Source organism: Lutjanus erythropterus, chromosome 4 (genome assembly GCF_056507025.1).
Source record: "Lutjanus erythropterus isolate fLutEry1 chromosome 4, fLutEry1.hap2, whole genome shotgun sequence".
Taxonomy (NCBI): Eukaryota; Metazoa; Chordata; class Actinopteri; order Lutjaniformes; family Lutjanidae; genus Lutjanus; species Lutjanus erythropterus.
The window spans coordinates 32,854,372-32,881,643 of NC_139320.1; the positions used below are offsets into that span (position 1 = coordinate 32,854,372).

Below are 27,272 nucleotides of genomic sequence, written 5' to 3' on the forward strand. Positions count from 1 at the left end.
AGAGGATATTTGTCTGAAAGTTGAACCTCAGTTGACGTTAGAGTCTCGGGGGAGTGGTGGGTGGCACAATGCATGAGCATGCATGTGTGAATGAGGTGTAAAATCAGATGAATTCAGAAATTCTGGGGAAAAAAAACACTATGATCACATCCCCAGTGTCTGTGATAAGTTTTACATCAAATATTCAGAAGCGTCCACAGATCGACGCAGGAATTTTATAGCTTCTGTTCACACTGATGTTGAAAATGAATTTTAGCAGGTCTTCAAAATGGCATATTGCCAGATTTCTGCAGGATCACCGTGTACTTGGGTTCTGTTCCACCAGTTAATATACACATTTAAAGCGCGCATTATGACCATTCTTCAGCAGTGTCACTTGTCTACTGATATGATACATCATTTCAGAATCAGGACGAACACGACGTCCACCATCAAGAGGAAAAGTGGTGTTTTTTTTTTTACAATCTGTGCAAAATTAGACGAAAAGTAGTCCACACATTATCATCATCAGTCTCTGTTTATCTCTTTCTGTCTACGCACTTTAGTGTTCAGTCAATTTTCTTCTATTTACAGTTAGTTTCTAAGACGTTAGTACCATCGTCATCCCCCAGTGGGATAAAGACATTCCTCAGAGGGACAAAATCCACCTTCAGACTGATCTCTGTTATCGTCTTTACTCCTGGGTTTGAGACTTCTGTACATGCCATTTGGCATCCCCAACTCCTGAATGTGTTTACAATCTTATACAGGACAGTCTTGTTTTGTTCAACAATCGTGTTGCTGTTCCAGGCCTTGTGTGAAATCATGAAGGAGCCGTTTAAAAGAGTTTTACTTTTGAACCCAAAACCGCTTGAATAAGTTTCTGTGACGTTTTCATGGGTTGTTGGGTTTCGTCTCATTTCCAGGATCCCTGATAATTAAATTACCGCAACATAGGAACAGAAATTCCATCTCAAGGTGGATTTTCACCTCGTCCTTCAGTTTTAAAAACAACCTGCTGCTATTCAGCTGTCTATTGAAAAGGCATTCAGCAGGTAAAAAACACAGGGCACACAGTGAAAGAGGAGGGAAGAGGGGAGAGGGAATAGAAAAATAAAATTAAAAAAATAAAAAACTGTGGCAGACACAACTAGACGATCACCTCACTTCACTCTGTGGCAGAGAAACATAAAAAATGTAAAAAATAAAGTTTCAGAGGAGGCGGGGCACCAGGCGAGGAGAAGAAAGGCAGAGAGAAAGAAGAGGAGGAGGCAGAGGAGGAGGAAGAGGTCTGGGAGAACATTTCTTAGTCTTAGAAGAACTTGTCGTCGATGCGGAAGTGCGGTCGCGTGACGTCGTCCGGATTGATAAAGACTGAGATGGATTTCCCAGGATTCTCTGTGACAAGCTGCTGAAGCTTCTTGGCCAGCCGGTCGTCTGGTTGGTTCTCTCCGCCAGCGTCGGACTGTGGTGATGGCAGGTTGTTGGCGCTGCCTCGCCATTGGAGGTCCACCGTCAGCCTGTTGGCAGCCTTGGCATGCTCGATGGTGGTGCGGAGGTGCTCGGCCGGGTCAGAGCGCACCGAGGAGAGTTTGCGAGCGTGCAGCATGGCTGTCTCATCCGACAGGTGCTCCAGCATGTTGCACTGGGGAATGAAGTAGTTGGGACACATCTTGTTGACGAGGCAGTGCTGGAGGTCATCAATCAAGCCCAGCAGGAAGTGGGCGGAGAAGTCATCCTGCGCTAGGTAGTTGGCGGGGAGGCGGTCACAGGCCCACAGCATGATGCTGCGGAGGTGGTAGGGGCTGATGGCTTTGGGGCGGGACAACAGCTTGATGATAATGGCTTTGCAGGCCTGGTAAGCTTGCATCAGGCTGGACGAGATGCACTTCTTCAGCTGCACCTCACTGCGGGCGAACGACAGGCGCCACTCGTTCTCTTTGCGGCCTTTGTAGGAGCAGGCGGGGACGAGGTAGAAGCCGCTGATCACCTCCTCTTCCGTGATCTTCCCGTCCCAGAAGTGGTTCTCCATCAGCCAGCTCTGAGCGACAGCTGGCCAGCCTTTAAACGACACCACTGGGACGATGTCGTACAGCATCCGGCTGCTCCCAACACCCAGGATGACAGAGATGATGGTGCCGTTCCTCTCCACCTTCTCCACCCTCGGCATCCCTCTCTGAGGCTTCTTCTGCACCTCCAGCAGCACCAGGGAGATGGATTGGTAGAACCAGTCGGCTACCAGTGTGGGAGAGAAGAAGTAGTTTGTGGTGCCATTGATGTGATCGACGATAGTGCAGCAGTCCTTCCACTTGTTGATGGTTCCTTCATCAAACAGGCGGAGACTGAGCCAGGAGTGGCCCAGGGCCGAGTGCCTCATGTCCAGGGTCACCGGCTGGTTGCGGTCATGGAGTTTGAGTGCCGGGACCAGCAGGGTGAAGTCCATGTCGTAGTCTGTGCCACGGGCATAGATGCTCAGCTCATCCAAGTCCATGTCCACCACACCCTCCCGAACACCTCCCGACAGGAGGAGGTACTCGTTGGCCACTGGGAGCTTCTGGTCTAACTTCTGGACCATTCCTGAGAGAGGAGGAGGAAAGGCACTGTTAGATAAAGAACTACAAAACCATTTTACATGCGACGAGAGAAATGTTTGAGTAACTAGATTCTGTTCAGTTCAGTTTGCGTCAAAATAATTACTTTTCAGATCGTCTAACACCATCTGACATTTCCTCCTCCAACACCTTTCCACCACCAGAATCAGATAGTCCCATAATTTTTGTATAAGCACTGATAAGCTCCTGGACAAACGGTACTGCTATCGGTGTTAACAAAATGTTAATTTGCTCACTTCTTTCAGAGTGGATATTCACTGAAACAGCACTTTGGCCTTGGGCCTCATATCATACAAACTCTTGAACACATCCACAGAGGTTAAATACCTGGGTTCCCACCATTTAGTCAGACTAGTCTGAGACACATGAACTTATGAAACTTCTTGGATGAGAGGCGAAACGTCTTCAAAGACATACAGTATAAACAAGTCCAGGTGCCTTCGATCTTTTCTTGAAATTACAAACTAGTTGGTATCAAGCACACCTCGGACTGTACACCTAGTATTATTTTGTTTTACCCTGCATACAGGGTAAGAACAAGCATCTGCTGTAGTATCTACTATCAGCTCTAATCAGGTGATGCATCATCATCTTCATCATCATCATGACAGCAGGAAAATGTGATTTTAAGTTGCCTGGTGGTGGAGTTTCTTGCTGCTGACAGTGTCTCTCTTTGTTTTGGTCTGTTCAGGTCCAAACAACACAGTCTGGATCAGGACTCATTACCCTCACGTCCCTTTCAGATCGCTCAGTTTGGAGCCTTGAAGAGTTTGGACAGCATCAGACTTGGACAGGTTACTGAGTTCACCGTCAACTGTTTGACTGAATTGGTCTGGACTGGTTTTCCGCTCTGCTGAGCTAAAAGTAAAGTGAAACGACACACACACTTCCTGGCTGATGACTGCATTCCTGTGCTGTAGTGAAGTGGACAGACACAGTTTTTTGGGTGTTTTTTTTTTTTTTTTTACTGTTTCTTAGAGACAGTTTGAACTGAAAGAACACAGTTTTTATTTGTGTTCATTCTTCATCTTCCTGCTTCTGTGTGGGCTGACCTTCACAAGTGTAAAAAGCATTACCACAACAGCTTTGTACAAAGAAGATAAATTAAACTTGTGGTGCAGTAAATAGGTTGAAATACACAGGCCTGAAGAAGATCCTATCTAGGCCTGGGTAGTGCAATTCTGATGTTTTATGGTACCGGCCAAATTTTGATATTGATGACAGTTATTTATACATTTATATAGTCCCATACTAGGGCTGGGCGGTATGACAAAATTTTCATATCACGTTTTTTAAAAAAATCATATCAGTTTCACAGTATTTGACAGTATTTTTTTTTTTTTCATGCAACAGTGTTCTTACCCACATTTCCTTCTACTGAGAACAGAATTACTGCAGTTGATTGTCTTTAAATAGCCCATTTTACTGTCATAAGGATTGTATCATGTTTTTTTCATGTCCAGACAGGTAAAAGCATGACCCCTTCAAAGTATGGTTACCATCACATGGACGACTATACAATTAAAGTCGGGGCTGCGGCTCTGTCAGACGGCAGCCCCTCTCACCCAGCGTGCGTGAACCGATCGCCGTGGCAACACCGGATGTTTACATCAGCAAAGTCGGACAGATGAATGTAGACTGTGACAGAATAAGCTGATATATATTCACTCGACTGGAGAATCGTGACCACATTAAGCACAGACACAGACATAAACCTGCAGGTGGAGCTCCTGCTGCTGCTGCTACTACTAGCTGCTAATGTTAGCCACACTGTGTGCCAGGCTGGCAGCTAACATTAGCCACACTGTGTGTCGGGCTGGAAGCTAACGTTAGCTCTGGGTCCTTTACCTGCAGACACTGTGACCCTCTTCAATCTGAAAAGGTGAAGCATAAGCGTGTAAGGTCTGTATTGCACAGTGCGAAGTACCGCGCATTTCAGCGGCATTTCAAGTACGATTTGGCGATTGTAGACTGTGATTAACGTCTTCAAATGGCTCTTAATACACACAGTATTTTTTTCGGACAGTGTTTAACATTATAAATTAATAAATTCTGCCTTGTGTTTTCTTAGTGACTATTCTAAATTAAATTTTGCGTCTAATCAACAGAGAAATTAGTTGCCAGGAACATCCCTAGTACACACACTCAAGCAAGCATGCCTGTGGTGTTGGTGTGCAGCAGTGAAATGGGTCCCCACTGAAACACTTTCCCGCCACGCACATTCTGGACGTTGTTTAGGCTATTCACCGGTATGGCGGTACATGAAAAATTCATATCATAACGAAAATAAAGACCGGTTTTCGGTACAAACCGGTATACTGCCCAGCCCTATCCCATATATTACAGATATTAAGTCAGTTTCTTCATTTTTGTCTTTTTAGGTTACGTAAATTGCGCAGAGTCAAAACAGTTTCTCCAGCTGCTCCCAGGACTTTGAACAGTTTTTTCTTTTGAAGTGAGTAATTGTACAGAAGTCTTTGATGGATTTTTATAAAATTGGTATTGAAAAAAGTATTGTTCAGGAACTGGTATCAAAGCCAAGGTATTGGAATAAAAAATGTTTGAACGATATCCAGCCCTCATCTTATCTGTCCAAAAGTCAAGAGGACAACGTCCTTTACTGCTCGTCCAGGTCGGACTTTGATTAATTCTGTCTCTAGCTGCAAGCAACAGTTTATTTTGCTAATGCATATTCCAGAATACAAAGTGCGTCTTGCTACAGGAGCCGTTTATCTCCAATATGGTTTAATATGAAGATAATAAACAGACATAGAAACGTAACATAGAGCAATGACCAGCAGTTTCTTTTTTCTTCCCTCTCCCACATCAACAACTGAACTTCAGCAACAACTTCTGCTTTACGCCAACTCTGAGGGGACACACTGCCTCAAATACATACAGCTTTTAGAGCATGATGTTATGATAGTAGGGGGTTCAGTGGTGGATGACTGTCGGCCATCACAATGGACGATATCATTTGTCGTTGGGTAGGTTGCCAACATCGCTGCAAACCCCTGGCACCTTTTATCTGAGCTGGTCCGTGCCCTGGTGATGTGGTTGGGGCACTTGAGGACAGTCTGACCTGGTTGGCAGCCATGCCAGGAGACAGAGTGCAGTTCTCAGTTAGTTCTCAGAAGCAGAAGTGTTGGGGGCACTCTAAAGGTCCTGAGATGTGAGCCACCTTTGCCCGAGGTCTTTCCAGACCAACAAAGAACTAGCTGCGGCACACTGTCACAGAGGAATTGTGCCCAGAGTGGTCCCATGAGGGACCTACTTCAGCTGCAACAATTAGTTGATGAATTGATTAGTTGTCAACTATCATCATCAACTATTTTGACAATCGATTAATCTTTTTTTTTTTTTCAGAAAAAGTGATCACATTCTCTGACTTCAGCTTATCAAATGTCCTCTGATAATTGTTACATTATTCTTATTTTGATTAAAAACCATGTTAAAATGACTAGTGTGATTTTTTTGCAGGAATCTGAACCAAGTGAAGATGTTTTTTCTGAAGTCTATAGACTCTGGTGTGTACGACAGGACGTCTTTGTCTCACCACATTCATTCATTTAATAGACACGTTTTGCCTTTAACAAATATTGCACCTCCTGAGATCTGAAAATTGCAAAAAACCATCTTGTGATTTCAATAAAATTTGGATTAATTGTGCAGCTGTAAATAAAACACCTGGTACAGAGTCCCTTCTGACCGACTCCTGCCAGCTCTAATGTTGATGACACTGGACAGCAGCAGACGAAACAATCCAAACATCAGTCTGGTCTAAGTTTAGCCGACTTCACCATCATTCAGCATCAGATAAACGAGCAGAATCGAGGAAACAGAGATGAGAGTGCATCGTGCTGCTCTGCTGTCCTTTCTCATGACTGTCATCAGTTTCAATTAGTGGTTCTGTGTGGTGAGTTTAAGTTTGTTTCAACTTGCAGTCTGCCTGCTGTTGTTGATGCAACAAAAAAGTCAGATTACTCTAATTTTAAACTGGCATCACAAGGTTGGTATAATTTAGGAAGCAGCCCGACAGAAATCATCTTCAGTTTGTCCGTTGATCAAATTCAACTCGGCAAATATTTGCTCTGTGACTGTCTGATAAACACAAGCTGTGAACACATCAGGAGCTTCCGCTGTTCCCCGTCTGGATGTTTTTTTTTGGAAACTGGTCTTGTGTAGAGATCTGACAGAACCAGACACATCTGTCCACATCTGTCCACAACATGACAGCAGAGTTTCAGGAGACGAACAAGACGGATCTTTCTGCTCTGCTGCAGCGTGCCGGTCAGTGTGCTCGAGAAACATTGGCTCAGTCAGATGGACATGTTTTTGCAGTGTGTGTGTGTGCGTGTGTGTGTGTTTGTGTTTTCAGGGTAGTGCATTCAACTATTTTAATCCAGATCCTGGAGGAGATCCAGCTTCCTGATGAAACTCTGACAGGAAGTGTGTTCAGTTTATCCTCCATGTTTCCTCTCACACAGTTTCACTTCTGTTGATCAGACTGAACCGTCAGCACTGCTAATAAAGTTTTATTGAACCAGAGGCGTGACCTCACTCTGTCAGAACACACTTAGTCTCAAAGAGCAGGAAGAGTCAGAGACTAATTTAATTTTAAAAAACCCAATGAGGGTGAGTGATGAGTAATGAGTCATTTTTAAGGACAATAGAGTCCAAATTCTCTGATTTAAGTTTCTTAAATGTGAATATTTTCTGGTTTCTTTCCTCCTCTCTGACAGTAATCTTTGAGTTGTGGACAAAACAAGACATTTGAGAATGTCATCTTGGACTTTTATGAACATTTTTCACCAGTTTATGGACTAAACAACTAATCAATTAATCTGGAAAATGATTGAAAATAATCGTTAGCAGCAGCCCAGTTACCATGGTTACGAATCTCCCAGTGACAACGGGGTTATCAGGAAGTGACACAACGCTGAGCAGAGTGTCCAAAAACACAACAGTATGTGTAAAAAATAATATAAATTTTAGGTACGTATTGTGTGAAATGTAATTTTGGATGCAGTCACATCCTGAGAGCCTTGTTGCTGGTTGGATACAAGTAACCATGGTAACCTGTAGTAATGAATGTTTCAAATTGCAGGAAGCGCAATATTTGTTAAAGGCGAATTGCGTGTCAAAATATAATTTTAAATTAAATATTGTAGTACTGCCTACACATTTTATTCTACAGACATAAAGTTACTACAAGGAGTTTTTAAACAATCTCAACTTAATACTGATGCTTCTGTGTAACGAGACCATCCATGAGAAGATTGGATATTTTGGTATAATTGTTCTTAAAATCTGACACTGGGTTGGATTTCCTTAAAATCAGATGAAATGAGCCTGTCTTTACAGTTTTCCAAGCAGGAGGAAATGTTTATTCAGATCATTTTTAATTTTTAAGTGATGTTTTGTGGTTATTACGGTGAAAAAACGTTTGTCCACATGGGGCTCCAAAATCAACAGAAATATTAAAGGTCCTTGCAGTAGCTTTAAGAAGACATCTTTGCTTGGTACAGATCCCCGCAAAAATCCTACCATCATCACTCCATGAAAATTAGAACAATGTATAAATTATCACTTCTTCTGATATCACAAATAATATCGCAATTTCACTCAAATATGTTTCCAAAATTGTTCAGCCCTAGTAACCTGTGCCAACAACAAACTACAACTAACAAAGGAAACCTTACTGACATTTAAATTAAAATATTATTGATATCTGCCTCCGTCTGTTATGTTGCTGTTGTTGTCTCTACAGCATTGCATTGTGGGATATAAATGCTAACGTAGTGTTCAAAGGTTGCACACTACACTGTTGTTTTCTTTCTCAGGTTTAGTACATAATAATAAATCTCACACCGTTTAGCACGTTAATTATCATGTTAGTGTGGATGCAGCCTGAATCGCACCTGTGCAGGTAAACCATGACACCAGGTGACAAACAAGCTCATCCTCAGGAGGAAATATTAATAATTGCTGCTTTAAAATGACCATCATCCCTCTGCCTCCACACCTGATGCTCCACCTGCTCTCCGTTATTAACCCTTTAAATACAGACAGGACAGGTGGAGTCAGTCTGCATCCTCCTAACAGGAGAAAAACACCGTGTTTTCCCGTTAAATATAAAGGTGTTCAGCTCTGTGTGTGTGTGTGTGTGTGTGTGTGTGTGTGTGTGTGTGTGTGTGTGTGTGTGTGTGTGTGTGTGTGTGTGTCCTCCTCCTCCTCACCCAGCATGGAGAAGATGAAGTCCTTGGCCGTGTGGATCTCCAGAGCCCGCTGGTCGTCGTACTCCCGCTGGTCAAGTTTGCTGAACTCCTGGATTAGGCGGTTCAGGTCTTCCATGCGGGCCGCCGACCTGAAGTCGAGCTCGGGCCCGACTCCTCCGCCTCCGTGCGGCAGCCTCCCGGCGGCCATGGTGGGGCTGTTCCCGAGGCTGCCCGCCGAGCCAGCCCGACTGGAGAGAGCAGGGGCCGCCATCTTTCCTCCGCGGTCACACACTCACACTCACACACACGCACAGGTCCGGTCCACTACTGCCGAGACTGCTGCTGCTGCTGCTGTCCGAGCCAAGCCGAGCCGAACCGAGCCGAGCCGAGACACTGCACACCGAACACAACCAGCGGAAACAACAACCAATGGGCTTCCGCTCATCACCGCCTTCAAAGTAAAAGTACAGGGTGGTTTGGGAGATCCAAAAGATGTGATTTTATTTATCTTATTGAATTGATTTACTTAACGAGGACAGCGAATATGAATACACATCATCATTCAAATTTCATGAGTGTTACATATTTACTCTTCATGTGTGAAGAAAAATAATTTCTTCTTTAAGGTAAAATATTTATTTTAACTTTATTTTACTTTGAAAGTCCTGGACAGAAGTGTCGGGTTGTGTTGTGGACGGTTACCTTTATACAGACAGTGTATATGTTGTTATTCCACTGTGTGTGTGTGTCTCTGTGAGTCTCTGTCCTCCAGGGGTCGCTGTTGTTCCTCCGCTCGGCTCGCGGAGCTCAGTGTTGACCCGGAAATGATCGAAACTGTCGCCAGGGTTGATCGGTTGGGGTCACCGGGCTCCACCATGGCGTGGAGGAGCTGCACCGTCCTGCTTAGACTGAGCGGAGGAGACGTTTACCGGAGCTCCGTGAGGGGAGGCAGGTCAGTGAACAAGGCCGGAGAGAGAGAGAGCGGAGCCCGGCTGAAAGACAGACGGAGCTCCGCTGTTCACTGTTTCTGTTAGCTCAGTTAGCGTCAGTTAGCTCTGTCAGCTTCAGTTTGCTCTGTCAGTTTCAGTTAGCTCTGTCAGCTTCAGTTTGCTCTGTCAGCTTCAGTTAGCTCTGTCAGCGTCAGTTAGCTTAGTTAGCTTCAGTTAGCTCTGTCAGCTTCAGTTTGCTCTGTCAGCTTTAGTTAGCTCTGTCAGCGTCAATTAGCTCAGTTAGCGTCAATTAGCTCTGTCAGCTTCAGTTAGCTCTGTCAGTTTCAGTTAGCTCATTTAGTTCTGTCAGCTTCAGTTAGCTAGCTCTGTCAGCTTCAGTTAGCTCTGTCAGCTTCAGTTAGCTCTGTCAGCTTCAGTTAGCTCTGTCAGTTTCAGTTAGCTCAGTTAGCTCTGTCAGCTTCAGTTAGCTCTGTCAGCTTCAGTTAGCCCTGTTAGTTTCAGTTAGCTGTAGTTAGCTGTGTTAGCTTCACTTAACTTGAGTTAGCTTCAGTTAGCTCTGTTACTTGTGTTAGGTTCAAAGACAGTTAGTTTATCTGACAGTTAGCGGCTAACGTTAGCCTGGGAACTAACAGAGCTAACTGCTGTTTATATTTGTGTCTGAGTAGTTTATCGCTTTAATTTTCTTTGTTTTTTAAAATATTTCCTGTTATAAAATATTGATAAAATAATAAAATATTGGTCTTAAGTTTGTGTTTCTCAGCAGCTAATATAATAACACTGTAATGATCCACTGATTTTATGACATGTTATTTGGTATATTTACTCTGAAAATACTTTAAACACCCTGCTGACACAAAATCAAATGATTTAATATGAAACCATGTAAACTCTCAGTGTTTTATTGGATTTAATTTGGAACCACAGCAGCAGTTCAGTATGTGACTGATTAATATGATTCTGTAACAACCTACTGGAATTTATTTCTGTACATAAACATGCAAATGAATGAGGAGCATACTTTATATGCAAATAAGATGGTAAACATGTCAGATTTTACAAATACAATATAACAGTAAGATCAGTTTAATTCTCTGTCAGCTGGGGGAGAATCACAGGGCTCCTTTAAAAAATGTATTGTATTTAGATTTGTTGATTTAGAAGAAACTTCGTAAAATGCTGTCAGCTTCAGTTTCCTCTTGTTGCGTTGGCTCAGATGAGACAGATTAATGGGAAATTTACATGACAATGTTTTGGATATGAATTAAAACTAATTTCTACTTTTTATGCTTATTAGTACCTACAAAAGAGCCTAAATTACATTGCTAGAAGGCTGTTGTGGATTTGAGTTTCCAGAGGCTTTAAAACACTTTGTGAATCCTCTCAGACCAGAAACTGAGGATTTTTAAGTCCAGACTGACACAGACATGTTGTCAGGAGCTTCAGTAACAGTGAGTTTGATTCTCGGGATGTTATGGCGTCTCTGTGGCTGAAGTTCTGTGTCCGTCCAGCAGGTGTCCTCACAGCCTCCAGCAGAGATGTGGCTTCAGGAAAGCTGCCAGGAAACCAGAATCCAGGAAGGTGGATGAGGAGCTTGGCCCCACCCACACAGAGTCCTCTGAGGCCGCTGCCCCCCGCCGCTCCTCCGCCCCCCACTGGGAACAGCAGGCTCCGCCCAGCTCTCCCCGAGCCTTCGGCCGCCTCTTCAGACCGCTGGTCTTCACTGTAGGGGTAGGGGGTGACGCCCACCTGTGTGTGTGTGTGTGTGTGTGTGTGTGTGTGTGTGTGTGTGTGTGTGTGTGTGTGTCATCAGTGACATCACGGACAGGTGTTAACTCCATGTCAGTTTACAGGCTGCTCCTTCGGCTCAGCGGCCATCTGGCAGTACGAGTCGCTCAAGTCTCGAGTCCAGAGCTACTTTGACGAGATCCGAGCCGATTGGCTGCAGAAGCTGCGACCTCAGAAACGAGGAGACATCCGCAAAGAGGTGAGAGGGAGTGACATCATAGCTCTGACATCATCACACGCTTCTGCTTCAGGTATGAGCAGGAGTCAAAGTCTCCGATCCACCAGATAAATGTCAAAATGATTTTAAAAGTGTAAATGTTCTTGTTTGGTGGGTGTTTCGCAGATATTACCCAATCAGCAGCGATGTAAATGTAAACACCAGTGCATTGCGCTCTTGTACACAACAGGGTGTTCAGCACAGCACCGTTTCTGTTCAGATGTACGTTTTGCCTTTTTGTTGTCGGGGCTGAATGTGACCCAGATCCCCGTCCACATTAGAACAGCGTCAGTAATGATGCTTGCAGTCTGAGCCCTGATTGGCTGTTTGTGTTGCAGATCAACCAGTGGTGGCACAGCTTGAGTGAAGGTCAGAGGACGGTCACAGGTGAGACATGCAGAGACACATAGAGACCTGTTTCTGTCAGAGAATTTAATATTTGATCCTGTCACAATCTTGTCAGTTGTTTTCACATGTTTGGACTTATTTTTCAACAGGTGATCAATCTGGAAATAATCTTACCAGTGTCAGTAATTGTTGTAGTTCTAATTAAAACTTTTCCACCAAAATAAATTCTTCTGCTGTCTCTCTGTTTTTTTGTTTCCCAGGGATCATTGCTGCCAACGTTCTGGTGTTCTGCTGTTGGAGAGTTCCGTCTCTTCAGCGCTCCATGATCAAATACTTCACCTCCAACCCGGCCTCCAGTCAGTCTCTCAGTGTCCCTGCATGCTCACACTGCAGCATCACGTCCCGCATGTTCCTCACGAACCTAAAAGCTGTTGTTTCCTGTTTCCTGTTGTCCTGCAGAGACTCTGTGCTCCCCGATGCTTCTCTCCACCTTCAGCCACTTCTCCTTCTTCCACATGGCGGCCAACATGTACGTCCTGTGGAGCTTCTCCACCAGCGCCGTCTCCATGTTCGGCAGAGAGCAGTTCATGGCCGTCTACCTGTCAGCAGGTAACACGCCGGACTGGATTTTTAATTAGTTGTCTCGGTGCCTGATGCCGCTGCTTGTAATGACTCTTGTCACTCTGATGTGTTTTGTCTCTTGTGTTTGTTTAGGTGTTATTTCTACGTTTGTCAGTTACGTTTGTAAGACGGCGACGGGGAGGTTTGGCCCGTCTCTGGGAGCTGTAAGTAACAACATCACCATCCAATCAGCAGATGTGTTTTATAACAGTGTGTCCAGGGTACAACCAAAGATTATTTTCATTATCAATTAATCTGACCAGTATTTTCCACAAATAATTTAGTCTATAAAATGTCAAAAAAATTATCATCAAAGTTTCTTAGAGCCCAAAATGACGAATGTCAGAGTTTGGAGTTTGATGTTCTGCTTTCAGAGATCCATAAAAGAGAATCTGTCATTTTAACAGAATCAGCAGTGGAATTAAAATACCTTGTTGTTACAGCAGCAAAGTGGAGAGCATCAATAAAATTAGAAAAAAATATAAAAAAAATATAAGCAGCATATATAATATGAAGGAGACTCAGCAGTTAAATTGACAACATTTTTCTTTCAGTTTCAATTAAATAATTGATTGATTGACCAGTTGTTGCAGCTGTAAGTGGTTCACAACCACAAAGGACCACTAGATGATTACAATTAATTATTAGTTCTCTTGTATAAAAATATAGATAATATTTAAATCTCTACATGTTTTTTTAATTACAGCCACCAGAGGGTGCAGTTGACCTCAGACATTAAACATCGTTTCCTATTAAAGTGTCAGAAAAGGTTGTCATAGAAACTGGAAGTGCCCTAAAGTCCATCCTGATGTTTGAACTGACTGTAACCAGATGGTTTTTGATTGATTGATTGATTGATTGATTTATTGATTGATTGATTGATTGATTTGTGGATGATCTGATTGGTTGTTTGTGTGTTTTCAGTCTGGAGCCATCATGACCGTCCTGGCTGCTGTCTGCACCAAAATGCCAGAAGCCAAACTGTCCATCATCTTTCTCCCCATGTTCACCTTCACTGCTGCCAACGTAAGACTCACTTCACCTGCTGCACCTGTCTGACTGCTTCCCCTGTCTGACTGCTGCTTCACCTTTCTGACTGCTGCATCTGTCCGACTGCTGCACATGTCCGACTGCTTCACCTGTCTGACTGCTGCTGCACCTGTCTGACTGCTGCACCTGTCTGACTGCTGCTGCACCTGTCTGACTGCTGCTGCACCTGTCTGACTGATCCTCAGGGTTCCTGCAGCTGCTGGAAATCCCTTAAAACACTTGAATTTTAACATTTTAGTGTTTTCAAAGTTTGAAAAGTTTTTTTTTAATGAGTGTATTTCTGTCATCTATCATGTAGATGTTCCTGCTGTCTTGTTTTAAAATATGTCAGATGGAAACATTAAAACATCAGCTGGAGACTCTCACCTGACTCAAGTCCAGTTAGCATTAGCATTAACTTACATCAGTCAACTACACTCATGAAATCTGCTTGTGAGTCATTATTTTAGAAAAATCACCATCGTCAGCTAGAAATGAGAATCTGCTTTTGTTTCCTTCTCTAAAGAATCAAGGAACTCCTGTTTCAACAGTTACTCCCAGTTTACATGTTAAATCTGCTGCTGTCATCACTGTAAACTGAATAAATGCAGAGCAAGGATGGAAAGTTTGGCAGGCCTAGCAACAGTAACTGAGGAGGGCAGAGCTTAGCAAAGGGTCAGTTGGCCCAGTCAGGATAAAATGGATGTCAGTTTGAAACATGAAACTTTTTTGTGAAAACATGAAACGTTTTTGTCTCCTGTCTGTATAATTGGTCAAATGAAACATATTTTTTATTGTTTTAAAGAGACAGTAGCTGTTAATGTGATGAAGATGTGATTTTTTTCAGTAGACAATATATTTGTGTAGAAATACGTAATTTATTTCAGCTGTAAGATGCTGGAAAACTTTGAAAGTGCTTGAATTTGACTTTGGAAAAGGTGCAGGAGCTGATCCTCTCGCTGTCTCCGTCTCTTCAGGCACTGAAGGCCATCATTGCCATGGATACAGCAGGTGTGATTTTGGGATGGAAATTTTTCGACCACGCTGCTCATTTAGGAGGAGCTTTGTTTGGAGTGTAAGTACTCATCTGGACCAATCGCAGCAGCCGCTCTGAAAGGATAAACATGACAAATAATAACACACTGAAGGTCTGAAGTCTGAAATCATTTCCCATCATGCATCTCTGCTCCTCTTTGTCCTCCAGCTGGTACATCCTGTATGGTCATGAGTTGATCTGGAAGAATCGAGAACCTTTTGTGAAACTTTGGCACGACCTGAGAACTCGAGGAGGGCCAGGCGGCGGCGGAGGAGGCGACAGAGGAGGCTCCGCATAGGACGCCGGAACCCACCGGGGCTGATGGGAAATTAAATTAAAACCTGTAAAGATGTATAAAATGTACAGATGTGCAGAGGGAGCACTGCTCCGTTCAGCTTCTCCAGGACTTATAACAGGAAGCAGTCAGGATGATGTCACATCCTGTCCATGTTTATAAAAATGATCGACATGAATGATTCCATTGGTTTTTTTTTTGTTTTTGTTTTTTTGTCTGCTTTTGATCATGTTTTTAGTTACCATGGCGACGGACTGGGACTGAAAATAATAATTTAACTTTTGTGTTTGTGTTTCTGTTCGTTGTTCAGATGATAAAACGTCCAAACTGAGGCAGAAACAAACCGACTGTCCAGTTAATTAACAAAACATTTTAATTAAAGTCCAGTTTGGACGAGTTTTACACGACAAACTGGATCCAGTCTGCGTCGTTTCTGCTCCAAGATGAGAAACAGGACGACATCAGTTCTGTTCTAACATGTTGGTGTCTTTCTTTCTGCTTATTTATGTTTACTGGTTTTCTTTCAAATAAAAACTGTCAGATTAACAGAAAAGATGCTGCAGACTCCGTGTTTCTGTGGGAACTCAAAAACACCTGTACAGTTTCATCAGTTTCATTCATCAGTTAGTAGAAAATTAATACATGTGTAGATTTTCTTGTTTCTGTGATGTTAAACTTAACACCTTTGTAGTTTTGGCTTCTTGAAAAGTGACAATTCAGACGTGAGACCAACATTATAAATTACCATCGGAGGAACTTGAAATATTTTCTGTATCGTAAAAAAGATTTAAGATTTAATCAGCAAAAATCAAAAGTTTAAACCAGTGAGACAAAACACAAAGTCTGGTTAAATAAACCTGATGTGAAGCTTTATTGCTGAGAAGAAGCTGACTGAGGTTTTAAAGGGTCATTCTGGTATTTTTAAACTTAGAACTCATATTTTGGTGTGTAAATGAAGAACAGGTAACAGACTGCAACATAATCCATGTCAGAGTTTGTCCACTAAAAGAGCTCGTTGTTGCCGCTGACAGGTGATCAACTGGACCAGTTCCAAAAAACTCTATGTACCTGTTAGTCATTTAGACTGGAATCTGAAAACAGGCTCAGGTTTAAAAATAATGGTGTTACTCTGTTGTTGTCTGAGCTTTTTTCATAAATAATAAAAGTTAATGTGTTTACTTTGATGTTTCACTTGAAGCAGTTTGATGGATTCAGGCTGACGTGCAAACATGAAGTCAGTCTGATCAACAGGTTAAAGTCCACAAACTGTCACCAACACACACACACACACATACACAAACACACAGTTTAGTTTCTATGTTGCTGATGTGTGTGTGACTGGACCTGATAATAACACTGTAAATACTCTCACAGATATGATAAATATAATTATATTCTACAGTCCCTCCAGTCTCCAGTCCCTATATACATACATATATATATATATATATATATATATATATATATATATATATATATATATATATATATATACATATATATATATATATATACATATACACATGTATGACAGTAAGAAGATATGAAAGTAAAGGCAGCACAGAGAGAGAGAGAGAGAGGATGACATGCAGCAAATGGGCTGCAGACGGGAGTCAAACCAGTTGCTGCTGCAGAGGACCAACAGCCTCAGTATATGGGGTTCATACACTCACTCACCAGCTGAGCTATAGGGGCGCCCCGCTCTGTGTACTTTTATATTTTATAATTTTGTGTTGTTTTGGTTCTGCAGTTTCCTGGCAAAACATGTATAAAAACATCACAACATACAATGTAGCTTTTTAGAAAAACTGCTGTGAAATCACACATTTCAGACCACAACAATCACAAAAAACACCACAAAATTCACATAACGTCCACCGGTGTCACTAAAAACAGTTTTCACAGTATTTTTTACTGAAGAATCTGAATATATCTTCCACTTCAAACCAAGTTTTTTCTGTTTTTATTGATCAACCAAGACAAACTGATCTACAATAATCTGATTCATCACTCATGACTGCTTAAATAAACTATTAATAAACGGTTAGTGAACGTCAGTCCATAAGTTTGTTTAGAGGAAACTTAAAACTTTTTTAAAACATGTTTTTCTCCAGATTTATTCAAGTGTTGTAGATGAAATCTGCTCATAACAAACAGAGCTGGAGGTGAAACTCTGGGATTCACGTCTGTCAATAATTCTGTGTGTTCAGTTCAGAGGCGGTTCAGCCGGAGTTCATCGACCCTGAAGACCAGCAGAGCTGCAAGGATCACATCAGAGATTCAGAGACGTTCCACATCGCCGAGAGAACCTGACAAACAAGAACCAGCAGCAGAAACACTTCAGCCTTCACTGACGGTAAGAACTGAGATCTGCTGCTTCACTAGAGACACAAACAGGACCGATGAGGTCACACGTCAGCGGGTTCAGACCGGATCAGGTGTTCAGGTGTTCATGTGATCAGGTTCTGTCTGAATGTTCTCTGTGTTCTACAGCTCTAATAGTCAGTGTTTAGGGTGGAATTTATCACAAAATGTTTTTCAGATTTGAAAAAGTTGAATTTGATGTAGAACATGTGACTGAAACAGGAAGTTGTTTTGGATCGAAGGGCTGAGGTGGAGGTCAGTGTGGGCACATCCGCTGCTGAAAATAGTCCCCAACAAACGTACTGTTTCCTCTGGTGGAGATGACAGGGGCCTGTTCATGAACAAACATTAATAAGAACTTTATGAATAAATCTTAAAAGTCTCTTTTTTGTCTTTTTCATTGTGTTCGTCTTGTTACATCTGTTGTGTGTGATATGAACTGATCAATACACCAATCGATCGTCTTTATGTGTCTCCAGGTGTTCCAGGTGTGTGCGAGGGGACGTTCAGCAGCATGGCGGTGGGCCTGCAGGTCGTGGGGCTCCTCCTGGGCGTGGTGTCCTGGTGTCTGCAGTCCAGCTGCACCTCCTCTCAGGTGTGGAAGACGAGGAGTCAGATGGAGTCGGTCACCAGCAGCCAGTGGACATTTGAAGGTCTCTGGATGAGCTGCGCCGCCACGTCGATGGGCTCGATCCAGTGCAGCAGGTTCAAGACGGTGCTGGGACTGCCAGGTGAGGACTGGATGATAGAAAAATCATCTCAAGTTTTTAAACAGACATTAATGAGTGGCTCTATGCTACTTGGTAATTATTTTACCCTTTAAAATCCTCTCAAAGGTTCAATATATAAGAACACGAAACAGTTTATGAACCTCTTTGTGTTGCCGATGTGTGAACAGTTCGTGATGTTTGTTCCCCGACTTTCTTGGTTGTCTATAAAAGCCTGTGGACTGATTTCTATCTGGACAAATTTTCTGGGAATAAAGATGTGATGTTAATGTTCCCGAGTGTCTCACCTCTCATAAGCTCTTCTACAGTGCCAGCAGTGTGTGATATTAGCTAACGTTAGCTTATAGAGTCTGCTAACATCAACAAACGAGTGCCACCCACCACAACAACGTCACGGCTAACATGACTGCAAAACATATAAAATATATTGTCATGGTTAATGTTAGCTAACATTAGCTTGTTATTATCATGGAGCTGATGATTCAAATAAAATACATGTACATACAGAACAGTAATGTTATATAATACATCCATTAATCAATTCCTAAATAAGTCCCTTTTAAAATGTCTTAATTACCTTAATTTACAGTTTAACCGTTCATGTTCAGAACTCGTCCACAGGTTGCAGATCACAAGTGTCTGTCCTTCAACCCGTCCATGGTTCAGGTGGACAGACCTGAAGTCTGCAGCCTTGCAGGAACTCCGTGTTCATGTGAACAGACAGTGGCAAGATGTCAGCTCCTCCGTTAGTGTTCAGTTAACCAAACAGAATTTCAAAAATTAAAACTTAACTCTTTTCCAAAAGTTTCCTGCCTCCTCCTGTCAGGACGAGCTGTTCTGTGGGCAGAATTTTAAAAACTTTCTCCTCTAACATGGCGAGGATCTTTAACCAGACTGTGTGTTTCTGCAGCTCACCTGCAGGCCTGCAGGGCTCTGATGATCCTGTCTCTGCTCGTCAGTCTGGCCGCCATCATCGCCTCCATTCTGGGACTCAAGTGCACAAAGATCGGCAGAACCTCAGAGAACGTCAAAGACCAGATCGCCCTGACCGGAGGAATTCTGTTCATCCTGTCTGGTATGTCAGACACAGTGTTTTGGACGTTCTGTTCTCATGTTGCTCTGTTTGGACGTTCTGTCCTCATGTCTCTGTTTTGAATGTTCTGTCCCCATGTTGCTCTGTTTGGACTTTTTGTCCTCATGGACGTTCTGTCCTCAGGTGTCTTCACTCTGACGGCTGTCTCCTGGTACGCTGCCCGAGTCATCCAGGACTTCTACGACCCGCTGTACTCAGGAGTCAGGTACTGCACACACACCTTCTCCAATGCTGAGGTATGCAGGTTATAAAAGGGTTCTTCCTGAAGGGCCGACGTTCCACCCAGAGCCTTTCGCTTCTGAAGAACCCTTGCTTGAAGAAAGAGTTTGTCAAGAGTTCTTTGTAAGACTGGGGGTCCTGGGTGGAACCTTTCACAGATGGTTCTAGGTGTAACCCTTTATGTTGGGTTCTAGGTAGAACTCTCAGAAAGGGTTTCAAGTAGAACCTTAAGAAATGGTTATAACAGGAACCAAAAAGGGTTCTCCTATAGGGGCAAGCCAAAGAACGCTTTGTGGTTCTAGTTAGCACCTTTATGAGTAAAACTGTGTGTGACTTCCTGTTGCTGACAGTGTGTGTGTGTGTGTGTGTGTGTGTGTGTGTGTGTGCATGTGTGTGTGTGGGGGGGGGTTCCACAGGTTTGAGCTGGGTTCTGGTCTGTACCTGGGCTGGGCAGCTTCCTGTCTGTCTCTGCTGGGAGGGTCGATGCTCTGCTGCTCTTGCAGGAAGTCTCAGCCCGTCCCCCCCACACGGTAAACAACATGGGAGAAGTTAGCCTTCAGGGCTTTCTGCCGGAAAGACCTGTTTAGTATGTGAAGCTGTTACTTTAATGTGTGAATGTATTTAATTTAAAACAGATTTAAATATTAAATCAGGACTAAAGGATCAGAACCATGAGAACTTTATCAGAACATCTGTTATTTGTTCAGCTTGTGTCTCGACCAAAGATAGATTGTTCTGGAGAGATGCATCACTCCGTCTGATATTTTAAGAGTCTGAGTTGTGTGTTTTTGTCTCCTGCAGTCAGTTTTCGTACAACTTCTCCACGACAAGTCGAGGACAGAACATCTACAGAGCAGCTCCGGCCTCCGACAGCAGCAGCTCTAAAGCTTACGTCTGAAGAATGTCTCCAGCACTTCCTGTCTGTCTGTCTGTCTGTCTGTCTGCAGCTGGACAGACAGACACAAGAGGACGGAGCTCGACAACATCACAACACAACTTTTAAAGAATCAGATGTGTTTTAAATGAGTTTTTGAACTAAATTAAATTTATTGTGAAAGGCAGTGAATTATTCTTAAATCTTTTGTATTTTTAATGTTGACTAAAACCAAAACTGAAAAATGACATTTCTAGAACTTTTCCAAACGTCCAGGTTTTGTTCACCTGAGGAACGTCTGTGTGTGAACAGTTTCATGTTGACATGTTGTAAATAAATGTTTCCTTGATCTGAGTGAGTGTCTCCACACAGGAACATCAGAAAACAGACGGAACGGTTCTGTCATTGACTCTTTTAGTAGAACCTTCTGGATGGGTTCTACATAAAACCCTTATAATATTAAAAGGTTCTCAGTAGAGCCTCTTCAGTGTGTTCTAGATTAAACCCTTACAATATAAAAAGGTTCTCAGTAGAACCTCCTGGGTAGGTTCTAGGTTAAACTCTTAAAATATTAAAAGGATTTTGATAGAAGCTCCTGAGTGGAGTGCAGTACAAAAAGGTTCCACATAGAACCAACTGATTGTGTTCTAAATTAATCTATGTAGAATCCTGTCAGTGTGTTCTCTTCAATTTAAAAAGGTTCTCAGCAGAATGCCCTAGTGTGCTCTTAATAAAACCCATGGAACATAGAAATGTTACGTAAAGAACCCAACAAATTGTGTTATTCTAGATAAAATCCTTGGAATATAAAAAAAGTTCTCAGTAGAACCCCCTAAGTCTAGATGAAACCCCTGAAATACAAAGAGGTTTGTGGTAGAACCTCCTCAGTGGATTCTAGATAAAACCATTGCAATATAAAAAGGTTCTCAGTAGAACCGCCTGAGTGGTCTCTTGATAAAACCTTTGGAACATAAAAACATTATCTGAAGAACCCCCTGAGTGTGTTCTAGTTAAAAGCCTTGGAACATATAGATGTTCATGGTAGAACCTCCTCAGTGTGTTCTACATAAAACCCTTAGAATATAAAAAGGTTCTTCTTGGTTTCCAGACATCTTGTTACATTTTATTACTTCCTGTTCTGTCTTTGTCTTTTAATTCTTGTCGGATCTTTTACACTTTGTTACATCTTGTTGCGTTGTTGTTACATCTTTGACATCATTAAAGGTTCAAAGACATGTCTGTCCTTTTTAAAACGTCTCACTGTAGTCCAGGAGTCCAGGAGACCTCGTCCCCGTCAGAGCCACCGTCCCCATCGTCCCCTTGATACACCTCGAATCCAGATTCTTCATCATGATCTGAATGTAGCAGTTCCCTGTAACTGGACAGAGACAAACAAACAAAAACAAAGTTATTCAGGATTATTTGTATAATTCATTTTATTAATAGTAACAAACAAAATATTACAACTTTGCCTCCCAAACTTGAAAAACAATAAATCATCGTGATCCAAAACAAATACATTCGTCTGTGCGCTCCACCTGTTTTCACGTTTGGACCTGTTTTTCAACTAATGATCCATCTGGCAATAACTTTCCCACTAATCAATTAGTTGTTTGGGGTAAAAAAAAAAATCATCAATAATGACAATTAATTAATTGATCCTGTCACCATCTTGTTAGTTGAAAAATATATCCAAACGTGAAAACAGGTGAGCTCCACCTGTTTTCACGTTTGGATCAATTTTTCAACTAGTGATCAATCTGGCAATAATTTTTCCACCGATTAATTAGTTTCTTGGGGAACAAAGTTCTGAAAAATGTTGTCTAAATATGTGAAGCGCACAGACATACACCACGCGCCACATTAATTGTCTCAGCTAGCTTCCATCACATTATTCGTTTGACGTGCGTCTCATATCCTCCGCAGTGTTTGTTTTGTCCAACCAACTCTCCAAACCTCAAAATTGTTAAAAAATTTTACCATTATCACAATTATTCAGAGGGAAAAGCAGCAGTTTTTAATTTTACCTGATGGGAGGTGGATGCCGGGTCTGCAGGAACTGCACGATGCCAGCGAGGGTCGACAGCAGGAGCGCGATGGACACAGCCACGATAACTATGATGAGGGCTGACCGAGAGCAGCGAGAAGACAAAAGACGATAAATAGGACACACTCCATGTACGAGGTGTTAATTAACATTTTAGACTGAATGTCCTGCAAATACAAGTAAAAAATACTATAAAATAAAAATAGTTACCTGTCCGTGTAGGAGCAGAAGCTGTGGTATCTGACAAAATACCACAAAGATTAAAATTTCTGAGTGTAAATAACTATAAATATAAATATATAACAATAAATGCTTTTTAGAGTTGTTGAAATAGTTATAAAACTCAACACAACTATCCAAACTAAACTTAACTCTGCTCTGATTGTTTTGCTCCTGTTTTCTCCAAATGTGTTTGAGCTCATTAAATTAAATTATCACAGACACTGATGGCTGCAAACTGAAATATCATTTTATTTTATAAGTGTATGAAGAGTAAGAGGGGGTCGGACCAGAACAGTTTTCAACTTCTTGTTCTTATTTTTCTTGCTTATATATTTTACTTTTGTTTTGTGTTAGTGTCTGTTGATGTTGATGAGACAGCTGTACAAGAGAAGATAATGTAGAAAAGAACAGACAGGTTGTTACCCTTATCTTCAGCAGGTGGACTGGTTGTTGTTCCTGTTTTTATACATAAAAAACTTGATTTAGTGTCACGTCTTTCCATACGTTACTATATTTATACTGTACATACATATGATGTTGTGTGCAAAGCATGAAGTCACACAAAATATCAAACAAATCTTGAAAATAAAACTCTGTGCTTAAGGATGGAGGACATGGTATCTCCCACTCTCAGTTATAATGTTGGAGTTTTTTACAGTTTTGTCTTAGTGTCCCCTTCTTCCTTTTCCTTCTTCTGCATTGAATTATTCTTTGACCCGTCAACCCAAACCTGGAGGTCATAACAACCTGCCATTGAAGGTACTTTGGGGTTTTGCAGAATGGTCTTATATCAACACTGTTAACAGCTGAAATGGGTGACCGTGTGCAACACAGTTAAAGAACCGAAACCAACATAAAGAATGAAAGATGTCTGTACCTTTCACGTCACCACAGAGGTTTTCACACTCTTCCACAGTTAGAAAGATGTTCCCATTGGACCCACAGCCGCTGAAGATAAATCTCTCACACCTCTCACTCGATATGTTGTAGAAGAATTTGGGCATGTTTGCACTGCAGTCGCCATACTGCATGGGCCGATAACAATGGACTGATGGGGAAAAGATGGAGGGAATAAAGTTGTTCAGGTCCCTCCATGATGGAGTCACACAAATTCCCTCTCTGACCCGTAGTCACAACTCAAACAGTCAAACTCGAGCTTGAGATGGTGCAGCGCATCACAATCAAAGTTTTGAGTGCCTTCAGTCTGACAATATTTAATAGATCTCTTACACTTTTCATTGCAGAGAGCTTCACAACCTTCCTGGGTCTCAAACATGTTCTTGTTGGACCCACAGCCGCTGTAGAAGAACTCACACCTGTAACTGGTCCTGTTGTAGAAGAATCTGGGAGCTCCAATCTGACAACTGCTGTAATTCATTATTTCACGGCAGTGATCTGGGGGGAGAAGGAGAGATGGCACAAATGATTTAGTCATATGTTAGACCCCTTCTCTGTTGGTAAACATTAGGATGTGTTTTTTGTGGGCGGAGCTTAGGTAGAGGCAAAACAATCCCTAAATATGTTTAGTAATATCTTATATTGTCTAGTACTGTCTAGTATTGTCTGGTATCATCTAGTACTGTCTAGTACTGTCTAATTTTGTTCAGTATTGTCTAGTCCTGTCTTTTGTTGTCTAGTACTGTCTAGTATTGTGTTACTATCTAGTAATGTGTAGTATTGTCCAGTTTTGTCTAGCATTGTCTAGTATCATCTAATACTGTCTAGTACTGTCTAGTATTGTGTTACTGTCTAGTAATGTGTAGTAATGTGTAGTATTGTCCAGTTTTGTCTAGCATTGTCTGGTATCATCTAGTACTGTCTAGTATTGAAAGTGCAGGGAAAGCACAGGAAAAGGTCACATTACAGAACTGAAGCTTCTTAATTTGAGAATACTCATTGGAAAACAGGAAAAACAACTTCATTTTTAAGTTGTACTTAATATTTTAGAATCAATAGGTTTGTCTCAAGAGTTTTCATACCAACACTCTGGGTTCTTTAAGAAGTTCTAAATAGCTGTGTACAAGAGACGGGGTTTTGAGGAGGTTTGGATGTTTCTGGTCTACATCGCAATATTTCACAGAACCTCTAGAAGTCTTTGTCAAGAAGATCAGAGAGTTCACTTTCATTGCGATTGCGTGTGCTGATGATTGGATCAGAGATTGAGGCTGCCTGCTTTAAAAACCAGACTGTGCTACACCACCTGAATCAATCTGTCTGTGCTGTGCTGTTTCAAGGAAGCTGGTGTTGAGATTAATGTGTTGCACTTTTCTCAGAATGTAAATATGTTAAAAAGAAAAACAGTCCTCATATCTGTAGGGATTAGACGCCTTTTTTTTAACATTCCCCTTTTTCTCCTGTTTTTGATAGGGAGTCAGTCAACGTACCTGTCTTTCTTTTGTTTTCTTTTTCAGGTAGGTAATTTCATTAATAAATCCCTAGATTATTTTATTTGTTGTTTTGGGCTACAGTCACTCTGACATCTATTTGTCTGCCACACTGAACAATGCTTGATTGCTGGATCTACCATGGCACTGGTCATCTATGAGAGTGAGGAAAGAGGGGAGTCACTTTTATGCTGTGCTCAGGTTTTACCCCAAACAGGGCATGACAGTGTGGAGTCACACTCATCATGGAGTGAGGAGGTGTAGAGGCCAGTTTAGGATTGAGCCACAGTGCCTACAGAATGGATGCCATACCAGGCGTCTTTTTTTCCAAGTGCTCCGACTTTTTTGTGCAGCTGCTTCAAACATTTTAAGGGGAAAATCTCTGAACTTTTCAGAAAGCCACTGGTGTCATCACAGGCTTTTTTCCAGGCAACCAATCATGTATTAGATGGGGACTCATCACTTTATAACCAAGAAAATGGAGGAGAGTTAACCTTTCTCAGAGACTCAGCTCATGTTTGTGCAGGGGCCCAGAGGGAAAGAGATCCTCTGTGTTGAGTTCTCAGTACTTTTTCTAGCTTCTAACTGAATCTCTGTGGTTTGAAGTTTAGTTTCCCTCCTGCGTTGCTGTTTGTACTTTCAGGTTTCTGCTTCATTTTACTGTTTCATGTTCACTTTCAGCTGACAGGAGCCACTTTGTAATAAAAGCTTTGCAAAAACAAAATATTAAAGGACTTTTATTTTGAAGAATTTATAGGAAGTGGCCTGTGTTTAAGCAGCGTTTTACAGCTGCTTGACTCAAGATGAGCCTGCATCACCACACATCTCCCCCACAGTGCTGGGCTGATGAGTTGAGTCAAACTGAGGCAGAACATCTTCTAGTTACTAAAAAAAAAAAGTCACACAAACAGATACAAACAGACGATGAAAAACAAAAGGGGTGATGTTACACTGTGCAACAATTTCAAGATATTGTTGTCTTAGAAACATTACTGCGTTTCACACACGGACTGTGATCTGCTGCACCCCTACATGACAATTCAAGAGAATCTGAATTCCTGACAGATGATTTCTGTGCAGCTCTAAACCCAATCCTGTAGAAAATATGAATCTTAACTTACCATCATCAGTGGTGTTGGTGGGATAAACCGTGATCTGTTCACTGGGCTGTCGGGTGAACGAGTGTTTGCCTTGTTTCAGACAGTTGACCAGCAGACACTGAGGTGAACCGTTGAGCGGTGTGACCATCACGGCCACATGGCACTCAGCCTCCGCAGAGCAATCTGTCCAGCAGCTCTGTGCATCCTTAGGCTCTGGCATCCGGATCAGACTGTAGATCCCAGAGGCGAGGCACTGGTCCGGCTTGGGGACCTGGAACAGACCGGGACAAACCAGGAGACACACCAACAGCAGACAGAACAGACTCCTTTTGGTCATTGCTTCTTTCTAAAAACCTTCAGCTCAGATAAAGAAATGAACAGATTTGTAGAGAACAGACCGATGGATCCACTTCCTGTTGTAGTGGCTTTGTGTTGAGTCATTAAAAGTTTTACCTGCTCCACCCACTCGCCTCCATCACCACACATTCCTCTGTGATAGATTTCTAACCACACATGTCATCCAGCATTGTCATATTCTGAGAGGGAGTGGCCTCTTTGTTTCACCTCAGAGATCTTAATTAAACTCCCGTTGTCCTCACTTCAGAGTTCCTGTGAAGGTTAACAAACCTGAATTTCAATTCATTCATTTAATGACAGCACTGTGTCCACACTGGTGACACATTTAAAAACCAAACTCTTTCTGGTCTCCAAACCTCTAAATTAGGTGTCCCTCCAAGATTTTTCATGGAGCAGAGCATGAACTGAGAGTGGCGCTGCATTGATGTAAAAAAAATAAACCCCTCAGATTTCTTAAAGTGACAGTACAGGCATTAACTCTTCAGTTAAAACAGGTTACAAAACACATGATAAATATTTTAAAACACAGATACCTCAATATTTATCAAGATCTGAAGTTTCAACACAAAAATAAAGATATAATTTCAACCTGTTACATAGACTTTAAAAAATAAAGCCCTCTAACATGTCAAATATTTGCAGTATTTCCACCTAAATTCAGATTGATATTAAAAGGAACTTCCTGTTTCCTGATAGTACACCACCACTGACTGATAGTACACCACCTCACAGTGTTACTCACACAATATCTGGGAAGTCTGATGTAGACAGTCCTGCAGATCAGGTGCATGTGG

General features: G+C 42.1%; 4 protein-coding genes and 1 long non-coding RNA gene across 6 annotated transcripts; 2 read left to right on the top strand and 3 right to left on the bottom strand.

Annotated features, from left to right (window-relative positions):
- Window positions 1–500: 500 nt before the first annotated feature.
- Window positions 501–9,360, bottom strand: LOC146328697 (nucleotidyltransferase MB21D2). The gene is made up of 2 exons (XM_084717685.1): window positions 8,831–9,360; window positions 501–2,556 (listed from the first exon to the last, which is right to left on the bottom strand). Exons 1-2 carry the CDS (start codon window positions 9,078–9,080, stop codon window positions 1,292–1,294), a joined length of 1,515 nt encoding a protein of 504 aa, XP_084573811.1. The 5' UTR covers window positions 9,081–9,360; the 3' UTR covers window positions 501–1,291.
- Window positions 9,361–9,544: 184 nt separating this feature from the next.
- On the top strand, window positions 9,545–15,526 carry parlb (presenilin associated, rhomboid-like b). 2 transcript variants are annotated; one of them, XM_084717687.1, is made up of 10 exons: window positions 9,545–9,761; window positions 11,268–11,487; window positions 11,603–11,743; window positions 12,100–12,148; window positions 12,370–12,465; window positions 12,569–12,718; window positions 12,824–12,894; window positions 13,655–13,756; window positions 14,737–14,834; window positions 14,964–15,526. In XM_084717687.1, exons 1-10 carry the CDS (start codon window positions 9,634–9,636, stop codon window positions 15,091–15,093), a joined length of 1,185 nt encoding a protein of 394 aa, XP_084573813.1. In that variant the 5' UTR covers window positions 9,545–9,633; the 3' UTR covers window positions 15,094–15,526. The 2 variants fall into 2 exon arrangements, with proteins under 2 accessions (XP_084573813.1, XP_084573812.1); XM_084717686.1 differs by having other exon boundaries at window positions 9,548–9,761; window positions 11,271–11,487.
- Window positions 15,527–17,288: 1,762 nt separating this feature from the next.
- On the top strand, window positions 17,289–20,723 carry cldn15lb (claudin 15-like b). The gene is made up of 6 exons (XM_084717689.1): window positions 17,289–17,446; window positions 17,934–18,185; window positions 19,093–19,257; window positions 19,399–19,480; window positions 19,911–20,024; window positions 20,296–20,723. The coding sequence occupies exons 2-6, from the start codon at window positions 17,969–17,971 to the stop codon at window positions 20,390–20,392; spliced, it is 675 nt and encodes a 224-aa protein (XP_084573815.1). The 5' UTR covers window positions 17,289–17,446; window positions 17,934–17,968; the 3' UTR covers window positions 20,393–20,723.
- A 333-nt stretch (window positions 20,724–21,056) lies between these two features.
- On the bottom strand, window positions 21,057–22,657 carry LOC146328700 (uncharacterized). The gene is made up of 3 exons (XR_014769989.1): window positions 22,626–22,657; window positions 22,396–22,495; window positions 21,057–21,746 (listed from the first exon to the last, which is right to left on the bottom strand). It is a non-coding gene; the product is annotated as an uncharacterized LOC146328700 (long non-coding RNA).
- A 289-nt stretch (window positions 22,658–22,946) lies between these two features.
- Window positions 22,947–26,502, bottom strand: LOC146328701 (kunitz-type serine protease inhibitor 6-like). The gene is made up of 4 exons (XM_084716479.1): window positions 26,143–26,502; window positions 23,868–24,032; window positions 23,515–23,685; window positions 22,947–23,093 (listed from the first exon to the last, which is right to left on the bottom strand). The coding sequence occupies exons 1-4, from the start codon at window positions 26,456–26,458 to the stop codon at window positions 22,972–22,974; spliced, it is 774 nt and encodes a 257-aa protein (XP_084572605.1). The 5' UTR covers window positions 26,459–26,502; the 3' UTR covers window positions 22,947–22,971.
- Between the last annotated feature and the right edge of the window lie 770 nt (window positions 26,503–27,272).

Coding starts and splice junctions, on each gene's coding strand:
- LOC146328697 (XM_084717685.1), bottom strand. CDS start 9,080: ATGGCGGCCCCTGCTCTCTCCAGTCGGGCTGGCTCGGCGGGCAGCCTC. Junction 2,557..8,830: donor CTTCATCTTCTCCATGCTGG/GTGAGGAGGAGG, acceptor CTCCTCTCTCAG/GAATGGTCCAGAAGTTAGAC.
- parlb (XM_084717687.1), top strand. CDS start 9,634: ATGATCGAAACTGTCGCCAGGGTTGATCGGTTGGGGTCACCGGGCTCC. Junction 11,744..12,099: donor GAGGAGACATCCGCAAAGAG/GTGAGAGGGAGT, acceptor TTTGTGTTGCAG/ATCAACCAGTGGTGGCACAG. Junction 14,835..14,963: donor GGAGGAGCTTTGTTTGGAGT/GTAAGTACTCAT, acceptor TTTGTCCTCCAG/CTGGTACATCCTGTATGGTC.
- cldn15lb (XM_084717689.1), top strand. CDS start 17,969: ATGGCGGTGGGCCTGCAGGTCGTGGGGCTCCTCCTGGGCGTGGTGTCC. Junction 19,258..19,398: donor AATTCTGTTCATCCTGTCTG/GTATGTCAGACA, acceptor TTCTGTCCTCAG/GTGTCTTCACTCTGACGGCT. Junction 20,025..20,295: donor CAGCCCGTCCCCCCCACACG/GTAAACAACATG, acceptor TGTCTCCTGCAG/TCAGTTTTCGTACAACTTCT.
- LOC146328701 (XM_084716479.1), bottom strand. CDS start 26,458: ATGACCAAAAGGAGTCTGTTCTGTCTGCTGTTGGTGTGTCTCCTGGTT. Junction 24,033..26,142: donor CACCAACACCACTGATGATG/GTAAGTTAAGAT, acceptor TTCTCCCCCCAG/ATCACTGCCGTGAAATAATG. Junction 23,094..23,514: donor CCTCTGTGGTGACGTGAAAG/GTACAGACATCT, acceptor GTATAAAAACAG/GAACAACAACCAGTCCACCT.